Here is a 23,008-nt window from a genome sequence, read left to right as displayed (position 1 = left end):
TTCTCAATGGAGTCTATAGGAATTTTTTACACTTAAAAAAATTTACACTGATTTTAATTGTCTCGGCTTTTACAAGCTACTTAGGTGTATGGGCGTGAAAACAGAGAGAGCATAAAATATACCACTGTAATGGTGTAAAATATACCACCATTATTTTAATGTTTATTTTTGAGAGAGAGAGAGAGAGAGACAGAGCACAAGCACAGGAGAGGCAGAGAGAGAGGGAGACACAGAATCCAAAACAGGCTCCCAGCTCTGAGCTGTCAGCACAGAACCCAACGTGGGGCTCGAACCCACAAACGGTGAGATCATGAGCTGAGCCAAAGTTGGACACTTAACCAACTGAACCAGCCAGGTACCCCTACCATTCTAAACATTTTTAATCATACCATTCAGTGATAATAAATATTTTCACATTGTTATGCAACTATTACCACCACCTACCTATAGGACTTTTTCATCTTCTGAAACTAAAACTCCTTGACCATTTGAACAGTAACTCTCAATTCTTCACCCCCGCCAGCCCTTAGCAATAACCATTCTACTTTCTATTTTTATGAATTTCACTACTTTTGGAGTTCATATAAGTGGAATCATAATATTTGTCCTCTTGTGTCTGGCTTATTTCACTCAGTATAATGTCATCCATGTTGTAGCATGTGTCAGAATTTCCTTCCTTTTTAAGGCTAAATAATATCCCATTGTAGGTATATACCACATTTTAACTGTCCATTCATCAATCAAATGGACATTTAGGTTATTCCTACCTTTTGACTATTCGAACTAATGCTGCTATGGACACTGATGTATGCTATAGACTGAACTGTGTCCTCCCCTAAGCTCCATATATTAAAGTCCTAACCTCCAATGTAACTATATTTGGAGACAGGGTCTTTGGGAAGGTAATTAAGGTTAAATGAGATCATTGAGGGCAGGCAACCTTGTTAGCTTGCAAGTAAAGTAAAATCTCAAATCTTTCACAGATCTCAACAATATCATGTTACACTTTACATGTGTAAACAATATCATGTTTACACTTTCCCACAGCAACATTGCAAAGTAGATGCAAGGTAGTACTATTTTTTTTTAATTTTTTAAATGTTTATTTATTTTTGAGAGAGAGACAGAGGGTGAGCGGGGGAGAGGCAGGCTGAAGCAGGCTCCAGGCTCCAAGCTGTCAGCACAGAGCTCAACACAGGGCTCGAACTCACAAACCACAAGATCGTGACCTGAGCCGAAGTCAGACACTTAGCTGACTAAGCCACCCACGTGCCCCAGTAGTACTATTTTACAGATAAGGATACTAAAGTTTCAAGAGATTAAAGTCACATAGGTAAGAAGTGGCAATCTAAGTGTATATGCATCCAAAGCCCAGAACCTCTCCAACCACATATTTACCTAAAATAAATTTACCTTAAGTCCTCTATGGTTTCCAGTTTCCTGTGTACAATATCAGCTATTTTTCCCATTAATGGACTGAAATATAAATGTTGATTCGCTAGGCAAAAGGAAAATTTTGATAGCATATTAATATCAAACCTATGAAAAGAAATATACAAAGGATATCATTACTATTTACTTTCACTTAAAACATGATACACAGTTATAAAATAAAAAGTAATCAAAAGTACTAATATACTAACACATTATGAATATAAAAGGAATGTTTCTAAAATGTTGATTATTTATTATTATAAAAGTAACAATTAAAAAGTCAGATACCTTTGGAATATTTTTAAAAGGGAAAAATCACAAAATTATTTGAATCACTTATTAATTTTTTGAGGTGACAGAACAATTTCAACACAAGGTTGAACAGTAACAAAACAACCACTGCTACAACAATGCTGTAAAAAACTCCAGAATTTTTCTATAGCAAAAATAATCCTATTTCTTCAACAAGTGAATGGCAAGACAAAAGAGAGGAAAGAACAGATTTTAAGACTCTTGAGAAAAAAAAAAACAAAAAAAACAAGACTCTGACTTCACTAAGACAAGCAGAAGAAAGTCCATAGCAGCACAATATGTAAGAGTAAAAAACTGCAAACAATCTAAATATTTATCAAAAGTACAACAGATAAATTATACATATTCATAAAATACTACACAGCAATAAAAAAAGAACAAATGACTGAATCATGCAACATCATGAGGGACTCTCTAAAGCATATTAAGCAAACTGAACTAGACATAAGAGAATATACTACAGGCTTCCATTCCTATAAAAACAAAACTAATTTATGGTATTAAAAGTCAAGACAGGGACGCCTGGGTGGCTCAGCCAGTTGGGCGTCCAACTCTTTTGGGTCAGGTCATGATCTTGGTTTGTTAGATCAATCTCCGCATTGGGCTCTGCACTGACATCAGAGCCTGCTTGGGATTCTCTCTCTCCCTCTCTCTGCCTTTCTCTCTCTCTCTCTCTCTCTCTCTCTCTCTCAAAATAAATAAATAAACATTTAAAATAATAAATAAAAGTCAACATACCAGTTATCCTCATGGTAGGGGGATGTGCCTGGAGAAAACATGAAGGGAACTTCTGGGCAACTAGTGATGTTCTATTTATGATCTCGGTAATATTACACAGAAGTGATCAGTATGTGAAAATTCATCAAGGTGTACACTTCTGATTATTGTAAGATGATGATATTCTTCAATCTAATGCTTACTCACAAAATGAGACAGAGAGAGACACTTGAGACAAAGCAACCAAATATAATGTGTGAATCCTGTTTGGATACTGACTTAAACAAATTGTCTATAAAAAGACCTTTATAGAGCAATCAAGCAAATCTGAACACAGACCAGGTATTAGGTGATATTAAGGAATTATTATTTATTTTTCATAGTGATGATGCTATTGTGATTATATATATTTTTATTAATGATTATACCTAGATTTCAATTTTTTTACTTATTTTTCACTCTTTTTTTTTTTTTTTTTATTAAGTAGGCTTCATGCCCAGCATGAAGCCCAACATAAGGCTTAAACTCACAACCCTGAGACCAAGACCTGAGCTGAGATCAAGAGTTGGACATTTAACCAACTAAGCCACTCAGGTGCCCAGCGATTATATATATTTTTAAAAGAGAGTTCATCTGTCAGAAATACATACTGAAGTATTTACAGAAGAAATGATACAATTTAAACTATACTGAGGGGTAGGGAGGAAATGGGAGGTGACCTAGATAAAACAAGACTGCTTTATGTTGGTAGTTGTTGAAGCTGGATGATGGGTACATGGGAGTTCATTATACTAATGTCTCTAGTTTTATAAATGTTTAAAATCTTCCACAATAGATTTATAAATCTGAATTTCAAATACATGCTGTTTACCCTTGGTATGATCCATCATATAGTGCTAATTCATAACAATACATCCTATTTGAATCATTATGAATTACATTTATATAACATTTATAAATATTTTAGCAAAATCATTAACAACTAATGTAACAAAAAATTAACATCATAGGCTACAGACTATAAAAATCATAAGTTAATATGTATTTTATGACTATTAAAAATTCTATATGTGGAATACAAAATTAGCTTTAAAACTTTTCATATATTATCACGCAAAAATAAAAGTATTGCTAAATATAAAAACACATAGAATAAAATCTTCTAAGCTATTTTGAAATGAAAAAAAAATTTAAGTCTAATTGACTTGGAAGTACAATCGTACATTTGTAATTTAACTGTTTAATAGAAAAACAAAAAGAAAGTATTTTACAAGTGATTTGTTCAAACTGCATAATACACATTACAATGTTGCTGTAAAGAAAAATAAAGTTTTGAGTTATTGTCAATAACGACCAAATTTAACCCTAAAGATCCAGTAGTTTATACTGCTCATAATAGAAATAATATTATTTTCCTTATTCTCAATAAAAGATATTACAGATAAAGAGAATGCAAAAATGGAGGATGAGAAGACAATGGATTTAGGTCATGAGATTTACTAAGAGCACAATGCAGTAAATGAACATAGAGTTTCTCGACCCAAAGAGCTGTTCGATCCTGTTTAACCTAATCCAGCCCATATAACAAAGGCCCACTAGAGCTCATCCATACATAACCACAATTGTAAGAATTTATCACGGTTTATGTTTTAAGAAGCAATATGCTAAAGAGCATGAGATGGGATAATAATTAATAACCAGTGAAAAGCCTGCTCCTCTGTCTACAGATAAATATATTGTTTCTTCTGTATTTTAGTCAATTCTTTCCTTTCTGCTGTAGGTTTCTGATTGGCTTAGGAGAGTTGTTCTCCTAAGAGTTTTTTGGTTTTGTTTTGTTTTTTACTTTTTAATCTCCATTACCTATTTCAGCCATCCCCCCACTCACTTCCCTTCTGGTAACCACCTGTTTGTTTCCCTGGTTAACAGTCTGTTTCTTGGTTTGTCTCTTTTTTTTTTTCCTTTGCTCATTTGTTTTGTTTCTTAAATTCCATATACAAGATAGATCATACGGTATTTGTCTTTCTCTATTTCACTTAGCATTATACTCTCTAGCTCCATCAATGCTGTGGCAAATGGTAAGATTTCATTATTTTTTGTGATTGAATAATATTCCATTGTATATATACACACACCACATCTTTTTTACCATTCATCTATTGGACACTTGGGCTGCTTCCATAGTTTGGCTATTGTAAATAATGCTGCTATAAACATTCAGGTGCGTGTATGCCTTTGAATTAGTGTTTTTGTATTTTGGGGTAAATACCCAGTAGTGCAATTACTGGATCAAAGGGCCATTCTATTTTTTTTATTTTTGAGGAACCTCCATACTGTTTTCCACAGTGGCTGCATAAGTTTACATTCCTACCAAAAGTGCAAGAGGATTCCCTTTTCTCCACATCTTCAACAACACCTGTTGTTTCTTGTGTAGTTGATTTTAGCCAGTCTGACACATGTGAAGTGTTATCTCATTGTAGTTTTGATTTGCCATTTCCCTGATGAGTGATGTTGAGCATCGTTTCATGTGTCTGTTGACCATCTGGATGCCTTCTTTGTAGAAATATCTGTTCATGTCCTTTGCCCATTTTTTAATTAGATTATTTGTTCTTTGGGTGTTGAGTTGTATCAGTTCTTTATATATTTTGGATACTAACCCTTTATTGGATATGTCATTTGCAAAAGTCTTCTCCAATTCAGTAGGTTGCCCTTTAGTTTTGTTGTTTCCTTTGCTATGAAGAAAAATTTTTGTTTTTATGTAGTCCCAATAGTTTATTTTTGCTTTTATTTCCCTTGTCTTAGGAGATGTATCTAGAAAAATGTTGCTGTGGCCAACGTCAGAGAAATTACTGCTTGTGCTCTCTTCAAGGATTTGTATGGCTTCAGGCCTCATGTTTAGGTTCTTAATGCATTGCATTTAGTTTGGTGTATGGGGAGAGAAAGTAAGCCAATTTCATTCTTTTGCATGTGGCTGTCCAATTTTCCCAACATCATTTGTTGAAGAGATTATCTGTTTCCCATTGTATATTCATTCCTCCTTTGTTGAAGATTAATTGACCATATAATTGTGAATTTATTTCTGGATTTTCTGTTCTATTGCATTTATCTATGTGCCTAGTTTCATGCCAGTACCATAGTGTTTTAATTACTACTGCTTTGTAATATAACTTGAAATCTGGAATTGTGATACCTCCAGTTTTGTTTTGTAGTTCCATACAAACTTTAGGATTGTTTGTTCTAGTTCCATGAAAAATGCTATTGGTACTTAATAGGGATTGCATTAAATCTGTAGGTTGCTTTGGGTAGTATAGACACTTTAACAATATTTGTTCTTACCCATGAGCATGAAATGTCTTTCCATTTCTTTGCATCATTTTGAATTTCTTTCACCAATGTTTTATAGTTTTCAGAGTAAAGTCTTTCACATCTTTGGTTAAGTCTATTCTGAGATATTTTATTGGCTTGGGTGCAACTGTAAATGGGATTGTTTTCTTAATTTCACTAACGGCTGCTTCATAATTAGTGTATAGAAATGCAACAGATTTCTGCACATGATTTTGTATCCTGCGACTTTACTGAATTCATTTATCAGTTCTGGTAGTTTTGTGGTGGAGTATTTAGGATTTTCTATGTCCAGTATCATGTCATCTGCAAATATTGAGAGTTTTACTCCTTCCTTACAATTTGAATGTCTTTTATTTCTTTATGTTGTCTAATTGCTATGGCTAGAACTTCCAGTACTATGTTAAATAAAAGTGGTGAGAGTGGACATTCTTGTCTTGTTCCTGACCTTAGAGGAAAAGCTCTCAGTTTTTCACCACTAAGTATGATGTTGGCTGTGAGTTATTCATATAAGGTCTTCATTATGTAGAGCTATGTTCCCTCTAGACCTAATTTGCAGAGGGTTTTTATCATGAATGGATGTTGTACTCTGTCAAATGCCTTTTCTGCATCTAATGAAACAATCATATGGTTTTTATCCTTTCTTTTATTGATGTGAAGTATGACATTATTTTTAAAATATTAAACCACCTTTGCATCCCATGGATAAATCCCAGTTGATTGTGATGTATAATTTTTTTAATGTATTGTTGAATTCAGTTTGCTAATATTTCACTGAGGATTTTTGCATCTGTATTCATGAGACATATGGGCCTGTAGTTTGCTTTTTTTTGCAGTGTCTTTATCTGGTTTTGGTATAGGGTGACACTGGTCTCACAGAATAAATTTGGAAGTTTTCCTTCTATTCTCTGGAGTAGTTTGAGAATAGATAATAACTCTTCTTTAAATGTTTGGTAGAATTCGCCTATGAAGTCATCCGGTAATGGACTTTTGATTTGGGGGAGTTTGTTGATTACTGATTCACATTGCTGGTAACTGGTCTGTTCAAATTTTCTATTTCCTCCTGCTTTAGCTTTGGTAGCTTATATGTTTTTAAGAGTTTATCCATTTCTTCCAGGTTATCCAATTTGTTGGCATATAGGTTTTCATAATATTGTTACAATTGTTTGGGGTTTTTTTTGTTGTTGTTGTTTATTTATTTTGAGAGACAGTGCATATGAGAGCAGGCGAGAGGGAAGAAGAATCCCAAGCAGGCTCCAGACCTCCAGCACAGAGCTCAACGTGGGGCTTGAACCCACAAACTGTGAGATCATGACCTGAGCCAAAACCAAGAGTTGGATGCTTAGCGAACTGAGCCACCCAGGCAACCCTCTGTTACAAATTATATTTCTGTGGGTGTTGGTTGTTATTTCTTCTCTTCCATTAGTAATTTTATTTGGGTTCTCTCTCTCTCTGTCTCTTTTTTTTTTTTTTATGAGTCTGACTAGAGGTTTACCATTGCTGAGCTTTTCAAAGAACCAGCTCCTGCTTTTATTGATATGTTCTATTGTTTGTTTTATTTGTTTGTTTAGTTTCTGTATCATTTATTTCTGCTCTAATCTGAATTATCTCCTTCCTTTTGCTCAGTTTGGGTTTTGTTTTCTTTGGGTTTTTCTAGCTCCTTTAGGTGTAAAGTGAGGTTGTTTACTTAAGACTTTTCTTGCTTCTTGAGGCCTGTATTACTATAAACTTCCCTCTTAGAACCACTTTGCTGCATCCCCAAGACTTTAGTAACTTGGTTTTTTCATTTACATTTGTTTCCATGTAATTTTTGACTTATCATTTGGTTTCAGAGTTGACCCATTCATTGTTAGTGTCATGTTATTTAACCTCCATACATTTGTGTTGTGTTCCATGGCTTTTATTTTTTATCAAGGTATAACTGACATACAACATTATATTAGTTTCAGGTATACAATATGATGAATTGTTATTTATATACACTGTAAAATGAGTACCCCAATAAGTCTAATTTCCTCCTGCCACCATATAAAGTTACTATATAATATGTAATATAATATTGTTGACTCTGGTCACCATGCTGTACATCACAACCCCATGACTTACTTATTTTGTGACTGGAAGTTTGTAACTCTTGCCCATCTTCTCCCATTTTGCTCACCCTCCAACTCTCCTCCCCTCTGGCAACCACCAATCTATTGTCTGCACTTATAAGTTTTGTTTTGTCTGCTCATCTGTTTTTAGATTCCCATATATAAATGAAATTATATGACATTTGTCTTTCTCTGGCTTATTTCAGTTGGCCTAATATCCACAAGGTCCATCCATGTGCTTACAAATGACAAGATTTCATTCTTTTTTATGGCTGAGTAATATTCCATTGTATATATACACTACATTTTCTTTATCCACTCATCCATTAATGGACCCTGTGGTTATTTCCATATCTTGAATATTGTAAATAATGCTGCAATGAACATAAGGGTGCATATATCTTTGATTAGTGTTTTTATTTTCTTTGGATAAATACCCAGAAGGGGATTTATTGGATCATATGGTGGCTCTATTTTTAGTTTTTGTAGAATATCCATAATGTTTTCCATGGTGGCTGTACTGATTTACATTCCCACCAATAGTATAAGAGGGTTCCCTTTGCCCCACATCCTCGCCAAGACTTGTTACTTTTTTGTCTTTTTGATAATGGCCATTTTGACAGGTGTGATATACTTCGTAGTGCTTTTGATTTGCATTTCCAATGATTACTGATGCTGAGCACAGTTTCATATGCCCATTGGCCATCTGTATGTCTTCTTCGGAAAAAGATCTATTCAGCTCCTTGCCCATATTTTAATCAGATTTGTGTTGTGTTGTTGATGTTATTTAATTGTAGTTCTTTCTATATTTTGGATATTAACCCTTATTCAGTTGTATGATTCACAAATATCTTCTCCCATTCAGTAGGTTGCCTTTTCATTTTGTTGATGATTTTCTTCACTGTGCAAAAGCTTTTTAACGTTGTCTCCTTGGTTATTTTTCTTTTATTGCCATTGCCCTTGGAATGAGATCCAAAAAAAATATCACTAAGAGCAATTTCAAGGAGCTTACTGCCTATGTTTTCTTCCAAGAGTTTTATGCCATTTGGTCTTGTAGTCAAGTGTTTATTCCATTTTGAGCTTATTTTTGAGTATGGTGTAAGATAGTGGTCCAGTTTCATTCTTTTGTATGTGGCTGTTCAGTTTCCCCAGCACCATTTATTGAAGAGACTGTCCTTTCCCCATTGTATATTCTTGTTGTAAATTAATTGACCATACGTGCACAGGTTTATTTCTGGGCTCTCTATTCTGTTCCATTGATCTGTCTGTTTTTATGCCAATAACACACTGTTTTGATTACTACAGGTTTCTAATATGATTTGAAATCAGGGTGCATGATGCCTCCTCTTTTTGTTCTCAAGACTGTTTTGGCTGGTAGGGATCTTTTGTGATTCCATACAAATTTTAGGATTGTTTGTTCTATTTCTGTGAAAAATCCCATTGGAATTTTGATAGGGTTGCATTGACACTATATGTTGTTTTGTGTAATATAGACATTTTGACAATATAAATTTTTCCAATCTATGACCATGGAATTATCTTTCAATTTATTGGTGTCTTCTTTGATTTCTTTCACCAATGTCTTAGTTTTCAGTGTACAAGTCTTTCACATCATCGTTTACATTTATTCCTAGGTATTTAATTCCTTTTGAAGCAAATATAAATGGGAGTGTCCTCTAAATTTTGTTTTCTAATTGTATGCTGTTAGTGTACAAAAGTGCAACAGATATTTTATATGTTGATTTTGTATCCTATAACTTTACTGAATTTATTAGTTCTCACAGGTTTTTGGTGTTGTCTTTGGGGTTTTCTTTACACAAAATCATGTCATCTGCAAATGGTGACAGCTTTACTTCTTTCTTTCCAATTTGGATGCCTTTTCTTTTTCTTGCCTAATTGCTCTGACTCGGACTTCCAATACTATACTGAATAAAAGTGCTAAGAGTGGGCATGATCTTAGGGGGAAATTTTTCAGCTTTCTATCATTGGGTATGATCTTAGCTGTGGGCATGTCATTTATGGCCTTTATTATGATGAGGGACATTCCCTCTATAACTTCTTTGTTGAGTTTTTTTTTTTTTAATCATAAATCAATGTTGAATTTTGTCAAATGCTTTTCCTGCATCTATTGAGATGATCATATAATTTTTTATCCTCCATTTTGTTAATGCGGCATATCACATTGATTTGCAGATGTTGAACCATCTTTGCATCCTTGGAATAAATCCCACTTGACCATGGCATATGACTTTTTTAATGTATTGTTGATTTTGGTTTGCTAATATTTTGTTGAGGATTTTTACATCTATGTTCATTTATGTTCATACTGACTTATAATTTTCTTCTTTTATGGTGCCCTTGTCTGATTTTGGTATCAGAGCAATGGTGGCCTTGTAAAATGAGTTTGGAAGTGTTCCCTCCTCTTCAATTTTTTCAGAGAGTTTGAGAAGAATAGGTATTAAATCTTCTTTGAATGTTTGCTAGAATTCACCACTAAAGCTGTCTGGTCCTGGACTTTTAATTGTTGGGAGTTTTTTGATTACTGACTCTATCTCCTTGCTAGTAATTGGTCTGTTCAGATTTTCTATTACTTCATGATTTAGTATTATAAGATTATTTCTAGAAATGTATCCATTTCTTCTAATTGTCCAATTTGTTGGTATACAGTTATCATAGTCCCTTATTAGCCTTTGCATTATTTTAGTATCAGTTTTAATGTTCCTTCTTTCATCTGATTCCATTATTTAAGCCTTCTTTTTTTCTTAGTAAATCTAGCTAAAGGTTTACCAACTTTATCTTTTCAAAAAACCAGCTCTTAGTTTTATTGGTCTTTTCTATTGTCTCTTTAGTCTCTATTGCGTTTATTTCTTCTGACTTTTGCTATTGCCTTCCTTCTACTAGCTTTGGGCTTCATTTATTCCTTGTTTTCTAGTTCCTTTAAGTATAAAGTTAGATTATTTATTTGAGATTTTACTTGTTTCCTTTCTAATAGATGCAAATATATTTATTCATTCTATTTTTATAAATGTTTATTTTCATTTATTTTTGAGAGAGAGAGAGGCAGAGAGAGGGAGACAGATAATCCCCAGCAGGCTCATCAGTGCAGAGCCTTATGTGGGGCTTGAACTCACAAACTGTGAGATCATGACCGGAGCCGAAAACCAGAGTCAGACACTTAACGGACTGAGCCACACAGGCAGCCAGGCACTTTTTTCTCGAGGTAGGTCTGTAGTATTATGAACTTCCTTGTTAAAACTGCTTTTGCTACATCCCAGATTTTGGAAAGCTGTATTTTAATTTTCATTTATCTCAAGGTTATTTTTTTTCATTTTTTAATTCATCAATTGGTTGTCTGGTGGCATGTTGTCAAATCTCCACATATTTGCAATTTTTCCATTTTTTTTGTGATTGATTTCCAATGTCATACCATTGTGGTCTGAAAAGATGCTTGATAGGGCTTCAATCTTCCAAAATTTATTGAGACTTGTTTTGTGGCTAAACATATTATCTGTTCTGGAGAATATTCCACATACACTTAAGAATGTATATTCTGTTGGTTTTTGGTAAAATGTTTTGTATATATCTAAATCCATCTGGTCTAATGTATTTTAAGGCTAATGTTTCCTTATTATTTGTCTGGATGATCTATTCCTCGATGTAAGAGTGATATTAAAGGCCCTTACTATCATTGTCTTATTGTCAATTTCTCTCTTTAGGTCTGTTAATATTGCTTTATACTTTTAGATCCATCTATATTGGGTGCATAAATATTTACAAATGTTGTCTCTTCCTGCTAGATTGACCCTTTTATCATTATGTAATGCCCACCTTTTTCTTTTATTACAATCTGGTTTAAGTCTATTTTGTCTGATATAAGTATAGCTACCCCAGCTTACTTTTGGTTTCCATTCACATAAAACATCTTTTTCCATCTCTTCACTTTCAACCTGTGTGTCATTACATCTAAGGTGAGTCTCTTATAGGCAGCATATAGATGGGTCTTGCTTTTTATCCATTCAGTCACTCCCTATCTTTTGATTGAAGAATTTGGTCCATTTGGGGGGAGGGGTTGCCCTTTTCATCAAACATTTATTAAATGAATAACTGCACACAGCCTGAGCTGTGTATGGGCTGTTAAAGGCTTGAATGCCCAGCTAAAGCCAGAAAAACTGTTGCCCCTTTTTCATGTTCACAGAGTAGCTACTGTTCATAGTTTGGCCAGTCTTATGGTCTGCAAAAGGGGTAAGCATCCCAGAACAAGATTCTGCTGAACTGGAATGGAGCCAGGGTAAGTGCACTGAGCCAACCCCTCAAGGCAGTGATCTTACAACCCATTCTTCCTGGTACCCAAACTCTTATGAAGACAGATGGGGAATAGGAAGGCTCTCTTCTGGCTAGGATGAGGCATATAGATGATAGAAAAGAAAGCCAGGTCAGGTCATGATCTCATAGTTCGTGACTTGAAGCCCCACAGCATAGAGCTGCTTCAGATCCTCTGGCCCCCTCTCACTGCCCCTCCTCCACTCGTGCTTTCTCTCTCAAAAATAAACAAACATTTAAAAGAAGAAGAAGGAGGAGGAGAAAAGAAAACCAGAGAGAGGCTGGTGAAGGGAGACAGGAATTGCTACTTATTGACTTAGTTGTGGGTTCTGCAGTAGAGCCCCTTTGGGTTTTAACAGCCTTTTTCTGCCTCCTTTCTTCTTCCTGCAACTTCTCCTGCTAAGCTGCCATGACTGTAAGCCAGCATCCATTTTCTGTGATAGCAGTGCAACTCATCTTGCAAACATCTCCCTTTGGGCTTTTCTTCGAAGCTGGCCTTTCATTGGAGGTACAGGGCGGCCATCTCTGTAAGATCAGTCTGGGAACTCTGTAAAGGGTCCGTAGACAGAGGGGTTGGTAGCCAGGCCCTGCCTGGGTGGAGAAAAACAGTTCCATGAGGATTCAACCGAGCTTCTGGTTCCCCAGTTCCCCCCAGACCAGCACTCACTGGAGTCACCATTGGCCGCCCACCTAACCCACCACACTGCTGTGCAGCCTCCACACACCTAAAGCAGCCATGCTGAGGCAAGAGAGCTAGAAGTGGGTGTCAGTCCATTTATGTTTAAAGTGGTTATAGATGGTATATCCTCATTGTCATTTTGTTAACTGTATTCTGGTTGTTTTGTAGTTCTTCTCTGCTCCTTTTTCCTCTTGCTCTCTTCCCTTGTAGTTTGATGCCTTCCTTTAGTGTTTAGATTCCATTCTCATGATCTTTTGTATATCTACCATAGGTTTTTGCTTTGTGTTTTCCTGAGGCTTACATATATTAGCCTATGCACATCCCAGTTTAAGTTGATAGCAAGTTACGTTTGAATGCATTCTAAAACTGTATTTTCCCCTTTCCACAGTTTATGTTTTTGATGCCACATTTTACATCTTTTAATTTTGTATATCCTTTAACTATAGTTAAACTTGTAGTTATTGTTGTAGTTATACTTATTTTTACTACTTTTGCCTTTTAACCTTCATACTAAAATAAGTGATTAGTCCACTACCCCTAATATATACTTACCTTACCAGAAAGACTTTTACTTTCATATGTTTTCTTGTTACCAGTTGGCCTTTCTTTTTGGCTTAAAGAAGTCCCTTTAACGTGTCTTATAAGCCCAGTTTAGTAGTGATGAACTTGTCCAGTTTTTGCTTGTCTGGAAAACTTTTTCTCTCCTTGAATTCTGAAAGATAATCTTGTCAAGCAGAGTATTCTTGGTTGAAGTTTTTTGCTTTCGGCACTCCCTTCTGGCCTGCAAAGTTTCTGCTGAAAAACTTGATTAAAGTCTGGGGGCCAGGGGGTCCCTTATACATAACAAGTTGTTTTTCTCCTGCTGCTTTTAAGATTCTCTCTTTAACCTTTGACATAATTATAACGTGTCTTGGTGTGACTCTCTTTGAGTTCATCTCATTCAGAACTCTCTGGGCTTCCTAGATCTGAATGTCTGTTTCTTTCCCCAGATAAATGAAGCTTTCAGCCATAATTTCTTCAGATAGGTTTTCTATCCCTTTCTCCTTTATCTTCTCCTAACAGGACACCTATTATGTGAACATTGTTCCACTTGATGTTGTCCCATAGGCCCCTCAAATTATCTTTTTTTTTTTTTTCTTGCTGCTCCGTTTGAGTGAGTTCTATTGCCCTGGTCCAAGTCACTAATCTTTTCTTCTGCTTCATCTACTCTGCTGTTGAATTCCTGTAGTATATCTTTCAGTTATTATATTCTTCAGTTCCATGTACATTCTTATATTCTCCATCTCTTTGCTGAAGTTCTGTGTTCATCCATTCTTCTGAGATCAGTGAGCATCTTTATGACCATTACTTTGAAGTCTCTATCAGGTAAGTTACTTATCCCTGTTTCTTGTATGTGGTTTTTTTAAAACGTTTATTTATTTTTGAGACAGAGAGACAGAGACAGAGTACAAGCAGGGGAGTAGCAGAGACAGAGTGAGACACAGAATCCAAAGCAGGCTCCAGGCTCCAAGCTGTCAGTACGGAGCCCGATGCAGGGCATGAACTCATGAACCAAACTGTGAGATCATGACCTGAGCCAAAGTCGGGTACTTAACCGACTTAACCACCCAGGCACGACCTTATCTCTGTTTCGTTAGGTTTTTTCAGGAGTTTTATCTTCTTCTCTCATTTGGAACATATTCTTTTGTTTCCTAATATTTCCTTAACTCTCAGTGCTTGTTCCTGTGTATTAGGCAAAAGAGCTATCTCTTCAGTCTTGAAGGAGCGGTCACAGGAAGACTGGGGTATTTCAGTCTGCTATCTGTAAATTGCTCTGGGGGTTTTAGCCTGCCAAGAACTCTGTAATTATTTCAGTTCCATAGGTCCCAGAAACGCAAACACCCCTGGCCACAAGAGGCAGGTGTTCAAAGCACTCCCTCTATGGACTGCACACACCTGTCAGCTTTGCTGGGGCCAAGGAAGAGCAAGCACCAGGCCAAGGCAAGGCTGCCTGCCTACCAATTTTAGCACTGTGGGTTTGTGGGGAGCAAAGGTCAGGGCAAGCTGGCCCAACAGGTTTGGTGGGGCAGAGCCACAGAAGAACACAGATGCAGAGTAAACAACTTTCACAAGGCTGAAGGAAAGTGCTAAAATGGCACCAGCTAGCGCTGGTGCTAGCAAGATAGACTGCAAAAATGGTGTGCACCAGTGCCTTTAGCCAGAGAGAGAGCTCCAATAGACCTCTGTCCCTCTGGCAGGCACTTTAAGCTTACCCAGTGAATCTCCTTCACATACGGCCTAGGCACTTCCAACCTGCCATTTTTGTGCTGGGTTCCAGGACAAGTAAGTCTGCATGTGAGCACTTTTAAGGGTGAGTTCCAGTTTCCTATAACCCTTGGGTCTCCTTGATGTAAGCCCCATTGGTTTTCAAAGACAGACATCTGGGAGCTCATCTCTCTGGTACAGGTCCCAAGAATTGGGGTTCCTGATGTGGGGCTCAAACCCCTCACTCCTCAGGAATATGCTCCATATTTGTTAGATCCCTCCCTTTTGTGGGTCACTGAGTCAGGAGTGGGGTTCCTGGTGAAACCAATCTCTACCTCTCCCACCGGTCTCAATGTGGCCCTGCCATCTTTGTTGTGGAGTTGTTCAGCTAGTCTCCAGGTCTTTTTCAGAGACTGACGTTCTATATGTAGTTGTAGATTTGGTGTGTCTTTGGTAGAGTGAGTAGGGTATCTATGCCACCATCTTGAACCACCTCTCTGTTCTGTGGTTTTTAAATCCTCCTTTCTCTTTCTCACTTTGATTTTCCCTTTCTTCACTAACATTTGTTTACTCCACTAATAAGAGACCTAGGCTATGGTGATCCCTACATTAAAAAGTTCAAAATTTTCAGAAATAGCTAACAATTTTCCAAAATGAGGTCTGTTATTATCTCAACTCTTTTATAAATGGAGTTTCTCACATATTCTCATATAGCATAAATAGCATGGTTTTGTATAGAATAGACTTCACTGTACTCATAAGAAGAATGCCCTGAACAAATTTTACATTTTTCTAGATGACTGCTGATTATGGCAACATGCTACAAATAAAGCTCTGTATAGTAGAGGAAAGAGATCTGAATCAATCATAGTCACAGCAGTGAACTTGAAAGCATCTAAGTCACCTATGAGTGATGTTCATTGTCTCTCAATAAAGAAGTGATAGGCAAGTACCTACAAATGCTGCTAAACAATGTTAAATAGTTTTCCTTTCTACTAAACTGGTGTCTTCTTTTCTCTCCTTTTACGGCTCCTGAATTTCTAGGTTTTTATAGGCAGCCTATCACTCAGAGAATCTTTCCTTTCTTTTTTTCTTAAGTTTTTAAAATAAATTCTACCCCTAATATAGGCTCAAACTCACAATCCCAAGATCAAGAGTTGCATACCCTACCACTGAACCAGTCAGGGCTCCAAATCTTTTCTTTCTGAAGCAAAATCTTCCAGAAAAGAAGATTCAAAAAGCCAAATAGCTGTTGCTCCACCTTACTTATATTTTGACTAATTATATATGTGGCAAAGCACACTGTTTCCACTCTTAATTTAAAAAGCAAATATTGGGGGGCGCCTGGGTGGCGCAGTCGGTTAAGCGTCTGACTTCAGCCAGGTCACGATCTCGCGGTCCGTGAGTTCGAGCCCCGCGTCAGGCTCTGGGCTGATGGCTCGGAGCCTGGAGCCTGTTTCAGATTCTGTGTCTCCCTCTCTCTCTGCCCCTCCCCCGTTCATGCTCTGTCTCTCTCTGTCCCAAAAATAAATAAAAAACGTTGAAAAAAAAAAAATTAAAAAAAAAAAAAAAAAAGCAAATATTGGTGCCTCAGTCAGTTAAGTGTCCAACTTCAGCTCAGGTCATGATGTTGCAATTTGTGAGGTCGAGCCCTGCATCGGGCTCTGTGCTGGCAGCTTGGAGCCTGGAGCCTGCTTCAGATTCTACATCTCTTTCTCTCTCTACCCTTTCCCTGCTCACTCTGTCTCTGTCTCCCAAAAATAAATAAACATTAAAAAAAATTTTTTAGGGGCGCCTGGGTGGTTCAGTCGGTTAAACGTCTGACTTCAGCTCAGGTCATGATCTCATGGTTCGTGGGTTCAAGTCCCATGTCCGGCTCTGTGCTGACAGCTGGGAGTTTGGAGCCTGCTTCAGATTGCCTCTCTCTCCTACTTGCACTCTTTTCTCTCTCCTACTTGCACTCTTTTCTCTCTCTCTCTCAAAAATAAACATTAAAAATAAATATAAAAAAGTAAATTAAACATTTAAATAAACATTAAAATTTTTAATTTTTTTAAATAAATAAAGAGCAAATATTCAAGCTTTCTTTGTCTCTTAAGGAAAATACACATTCCTCATTCTTTTACTTTACACAATCAAAATACCCCCAACTAATTTTTTTTTTTTTTTTTAGTGAAAGTTGATAGGTAGGCAGCAGCTCCCTATTCTTTCTCTACAAGATTTCAGTTAACCTTGAATAGGATAACTGTGATCTTAGAAAATGAACCCAAAGTACTTGCCTTTCCAGTCTTCTCCATGCTTCTGTAACTAGAGCTTCAACCAGTAGGTCATGGGTCTCAGTAGCACACCTCAATAAAATCAAGAGAAAATAATTTTCCATACATAAACATTTTTAAAGTATTAAAAACAATCATGCAAGTTAACAATTATAATGCAAAAGTGAACCTCAAGTTATTATACTCTTACACAGTCTTTATTTCTGGTCCATTCCCATTTCAGTATTTTGATTTCTTGATACGGTATAATAAACATCTACATTTTATCCCATGCCTCTCTCATTCTTTTATCTGTTCAATGCCTTCCACTGAACAATGAGAACATTCAACAATACATATTATTTTAAAAGTACACATAATATATATTACTTTTCTCTGATTAGAAAAATATTTTTATAGGAGAGTTTTGTAAAATAAAGAAAAACTTGAATAGGGTACTAAAACTTATTTATAGGTCTGTACTCATAAACAGCCACCATCATTAATCTGTAGCATTTTTGCTCCATTTGTCTTTTCTACACACATACGGAATATACATATTCCTTTTACAGTTGTTTTTTTTTTATTTTGTTAAAAGGTTTTATTTTTAAGTAATCTCTACATGCAATGTGAGGCTAAAACTCACAACCCCAAGATCGAGAGTCACATGCTCCACTGACTGAGCCAGCCAGGCACCTCAATTTTACACTTTTGTACCCTGCCCTTTTCAGCATTTGCCCATGACACTACATAGTGTTCAAAACAATTTTTAAACATTGTATATTATTCCATTAAATGAATATAGTATCATTTAAACATTCACCTACTATTAGAATTTTAGTTTTTCAATATTATAAATGATGCTGGCATGAATATCAACGCACAATAATCTTAAATATGTACCCCAGATTATTTTCTTTTTTTTTTTTTTGCATTTTATTTATTTATTTATTTATTTATTTACACCCAAGTTAGTTTGTATATAATGCAATAATGATTTCAGGAGTAGATTCATTCCCTCTGTATAACACCCAATGCTCATCCCAATAAGTGTCTTTCCTAATGCCCCTTACCCATTTAGCCCACCCCTGCACCCCCAACTCTTCCAGCGACCCTCAATTTGTTCTCTGTATTTAAGAGTCTCTTATGTCTTGTCCCTTCCTTGTTTTTATATTATTTTTGCTTCCCTTCCCTTACATTCATCTGTTTTGTATATTAAATTCCACATGTGAATGAAGTCATATGGTATTCGTCTTTCTCTGACTAATTTTGCTTAGCTTAATACCCTCTAGTTCCATCCATGTAGTTGCAAATGGCAAGATTTCATTCTTTTTGATTGCTGAGTAATACTCCATTGTATACATATTTACCACATCTTCTTTATCCATTCATATCCCAGATTATTTTCTTAGAGATAAACTTTAGAAGCAAAATTATTGGATCCAAGGGTATCTTTACAGTTCTTTTTTTTTTTAATTTTTTTTTTTTCAACGTTTTTTATTTATTTTTGGGACAGAGAGAGACAGAGCATGAACGGGGGAGGGGCAGAGAGAGAGGGAGACACAGAATCGGAAACAGGCTCCAGGCTCCGAGCCATCAGCCCAGAGCCTGACGCGGGGCTCGAACTCACAGACCGCGAGATCGTGACCTGAGCTGAAGTCAGACGCTTAACCGACTGCGCCACCCAGGCGCCCCGGGTATCTTTACAGTTCTTGATATACATTGTACCATCAGAACATATAAGAGTTCCTCCTCCAGTATAGCTTCATTAACCATGAATACCTTCTATATAACTAAACCACATACACTATATATTGTAGGTATAAAAATATCTTTTTAACCAATTTCAATATCTTTATAGCATTAAGCCTATATTAGTTTGTCTCCCAAAAATCAGAAACTTTCACGTTGAGTCATGAAGCAAAATTGAACTACATATTGCTTTTAAAACCTGAAAACAAAATTATATTTTACTCTTGAATCCTTTCATAATTAAAATATGACTTAGGAGCAAAACACAGAAATATAGTTTTTAGGTAAATCATCACCAAGCAGCATTCCTCCATCTGCCTAACACACATGAGTCTTGTGAGGTGTTTAACACAATGTTTTGTGGTCTGGAAACTGCCCTCGCTCAGAGATCTACAGTATACATTAACATATTAAAGCTTCTGAAGAGTCCTGCAATAAAGACTTGTTGAATTTTATTTTATTCATCGTTTTCCAAGCTGACATGACCACTGAGAAAGCAAAACTGGTATCTTGCCCATTATCATTACATACTCTCTTCATATACCTCCACAGAAAGACCACCAAAAAAGGGAAGGCATTCTTCTTTTAGTCTAACACCACTCCCCCAAATAGGTAAAGCCCTAAGCCCCTTTCCTGTATAAGCGGACTTCCTAATAAAAACAACTGTATCTCTGCTTTGTGCAATGCTGACATCTATAGTTACTGATAGTCCTCACAGGTTAGCCAATCAAGTGAGAAAACTTATTTTTCCATGAATGAGACTAAGAAACAGACTAATTGCAACTTCTGTGTGTGTGTGTGTGTGTGTGTGTGTGTGTGTTTCCCTTATATACCTGCTGAATATTTTACTTAGAAAATCCAGTTCTTTTGAGGCTGGATTCCCTTGCAAATAATGTAAAATTTCTTTTCTTTTTTAATGTTTTCCCAGCTTTATTGAGCTATGACTAACAAGTAAAAATTGTATATATTTAGGTTGCACAACAGGATGTTTGATATTCATATATATTGTTAAATGATTACCACCATATATTGTTAAATGATCCTCTAAACATCTTAAAAATATTCAATGATCAGGGATACTATTTATAGGGAAAAAAAAACCACACTGTTTTTCATTTTAAAGAGATTTTTAGAAAACTGATATATAATTATAAACTATAATCATTTCTATAAAATGTAAAAGTACATTACTTACTGTTGTGTGAGGTACAACACATTCACCAGGGTATCATCATTCATGAATTCCGTTTGACTTGTAGCTAAATTATGAAGAGTAATAAACTGGGGATGGTCTCTGACACACTCAACATTTTTTAAAAAGCTGGTCTTCTGCTTTTGAAACTGCCAAAGTATATTAAATGCACATTCCACCTGCTTTTCTGAAAGTACGGCTTTGCTTTTTTGAATAAGATCAAAGATTTGCCCTTCATCTGTACACTTAATCATTTCGGTAATTAGTGGTTTACAACTGCATGATCGAAACTGAAACGCTCTCCAGGAGAATGGACAAACAGCTCTTAGGCGAAGCATATTTACAAACAATAAATCTTTTTTTAAAAAGGTATTTTTTCATTTATGTCACAAATTTTCTTAGGTAGGAAGACTATTTGCAACAAGTAGTCAGGTGTAATATCGTGGTAAAAAGGTAACTATTTCTCCTTCATGTATTTTGCTTCCATTATGATAACTCCAAATCCCATTCCAAAATGCAGCTTCTGTAAAAGGATTGGTTTGACATGGATTAATACCAAATTAGTTCCAAAATTTAAATTAAAGTTACAAGGCTTTTTCTGCATTAACTCTAGTTAAGACTTTGTTCCTAGTCTGAAGCAAACAGCAGGATTTGGTCCAAAATTAAGTGTCCGGGAAAAGGGGCTTCTTTCTGCACTCCATTTTAAAAATGTTTGTTAAATTTTACATATATATAGTTTTCAAATTTGATGACAGAAGCAGAAGGGAAAAAAAATCCTACACTCAGAACCATCTTTTTAAACCAAAAGATTCAGGGTGCCTGGGTGGCCCAGTTGGTTGAGTGGTCAACTTTGGCTTCAGGTCATGATCTCAGGGTTTGTGGGTTTGAGTCTCACACTGTCAGCGCAGAGCCTGCTTTAGATCCAGTCTCCCTCTCTCTCTACCCCTTCACCCCTCTAAAAATAAATAAACATTTAAAAATAAATAAATAAATAAATAAATAAATGGCTCAAACTGTTTGGAATAAATATGTCACCTTCAATATTTTTACAAGGAACAGCCATTAATTCAGAGTTATAAAATTTTATTTTATTTATTTATTTTAAATGTTTATTCATCTTTGAGAGAGAAAGAGTATGAGCAAGGGAGGGGCAATGGGGGCGGGGGAACAGACAGAAGATCTGAATCTGAAGCCGGCTCTGCACTGACAACAGTGAGCCTGACGCAGGGCTGGAACTCACCATCCACGAGATGGTGACTTGAGCTGAAGTCTGACACTGAACCAACTGAGCCATCCAGGCACACCCAGAACTACCAAAAAATTTTTTTTCATTTTTTGGAAGGATAGTCTCTGGTATATTTACTTTCAGGATAATTGCTCCTTTCCTCTAGAACCCTAAAAGAACTCAAAGGGTTTGGTCCCTATTGACCTCAGATCAGTTTGAACCAAAAAGCAAGATGATTAAAGCTCCAATCAGGAAATAAGAAATCAAGTAATGTATCAAGACACGGTGAAGCAATATAAGAACCAAAGATAATTATGAAAAAGGATAATTTGTTTTAAAAATATACTGTAAATGTTTATATTTCTAATTGAGAAAGAACATTTAGAAAATCTGGGACTAAAATCATAGCATTTAACGTTTCTGCAACATTTCATAAAGGACTTTTAAAATATATCATCCTATTACATTTTCTCAATTAACCTGTCAGGTAGATATCATTTGCATTTTACAGATAAGGAAAGCTATTTGCAAAAAGGTTAAAAATCTACTCTAACTTGTGAAGCTGAGACAATCACTCTGTTCTTTGAATTCTTTCAACTTGGAACACCTCCTTACGTCAACAAACAAATACTAAAAGATTGCCTCTGAGTCTTGTCTATGGCTATGCTGTCTGTTCACAAGAAAAAACAAAAACAAGATAGAATTGGTATTTTATGATCATCAGTACAGCATCCTGGCCTACGCCAACCTGGGTCATACACCTACACAAATAACCCTGTACAGAGCAAAGGTATCTTCAAGATTCTCCCGCCTACCCACAACTGAAAATGGAAGCAGCTCAATGATTAGAATATAAAGGTGTCAAGTCCCCAGCTCTGCTCCCAGATAAATGACCTTGGGAAGTCACTTAACAAAAGGAGGGGCCTTAAGACGAAGAGTGTAGGGGCCTGTGCAAATGACAAGCATCCTCCATGCCGGGCTCACAGTAACACAGAAGGAAATAAAGTGATCTTCCGCATCCCCGCCTAGGAGTGGGCTCACCCCTGCCCTCCTCTGAGCACTGGAAAACCCAATACCGGAAGGAGGCCTCTGTTCTCAGCCGAACCCTGCATCTCGGGCCCGAAAACATGCTGGGTGGAAGAAAATCTGCCGTAGCTACCTACCCAGCCCTGACTTGCAGGTTAAGTTCTTCCCTTAACAACCTCCAACTTTTCTGGAGGATCCCGGGGAAGGCTGCTTACAATGGCTTAGAAGCCAAGGCTATTCCTGGTCCCCAACAAGAAACGCAACAGGCTTGATTGTGTCATTCCCGCCCACGTCCTCCCATATCACATAGTTTTCCTCGAGAGACATCACCTCTCCTCTGACGGTGCCAGTCCCCAAACCAGGAAAAAATGCCGGGACATCGCAGCGTGCTCAGCGGAAGGCACGTACTACATGCCCCAG

At 36.4% G+C, this 23,008-nt stretch overlaps 1 protein-coding gene and 1 pseudogene across 3 annotated transcripts in view; both read right to left on the bottom strand.

Moving 5' to 3' along the window:
* The window catches only part of FASTKD1 (FAST kinase domains 1), a 51,633-nt gene extending 28,625 nt beyond the window's left edge, over positions 1-23,008 (bottom strand). For all 3 annotated transcript variants that reach the window (XM_078451165.2, XM_078451167.2, XM_078451166.2), the window contains exons 1-4: positions 22,919-23,008; positions 20,341-20,860; positions 17,418-17,486; positions 1,414-1,539 (exon numbers count right to left, since the gene is read on the bottom strand). In XM_078451165.2, coding sequence (XP_078307291.2) covers positions 1,414-1,539; positions 17,418-17,486; positions 20,341-20,675 — 530 coding nt within the window. In that variant the 5' untranslated portion in view covers positions 20,676-20,860; positions 22,919-23,008. The remainder of the gene's footprint in view (positions 1-1,413; positions 1,540-17,417; positions 17,487-20,340; positions 20,861-22,918) is intronic.
* LOC132671119 (large ribosomal subunit protein mL52 pseudogene) lies at positions 6,062-12,718 on the bottom strand (annotated as a pseudogene).

The sequence above is a fragment of the Panthera onca genome, chromosome C1 (assembly GCF_046562875.1).
Source record: "Panthera onca isolate mPanOnc1 chromosome C1, mPanOnc1 haplotype 2, whole genome shotgun sequence".
In the NCBI taxonomy this organism is placed as follows: domain Eukaryota; kingdom Metazoa; phylum Chordata; class Mammalia; order Carnivora; family Felidae; genus Panthera; species Panthera onca.
Note: the sequence above shows the minus strand (reverse complement) of the source record. Positions and strands in the feature narration are given on the sequence as shown.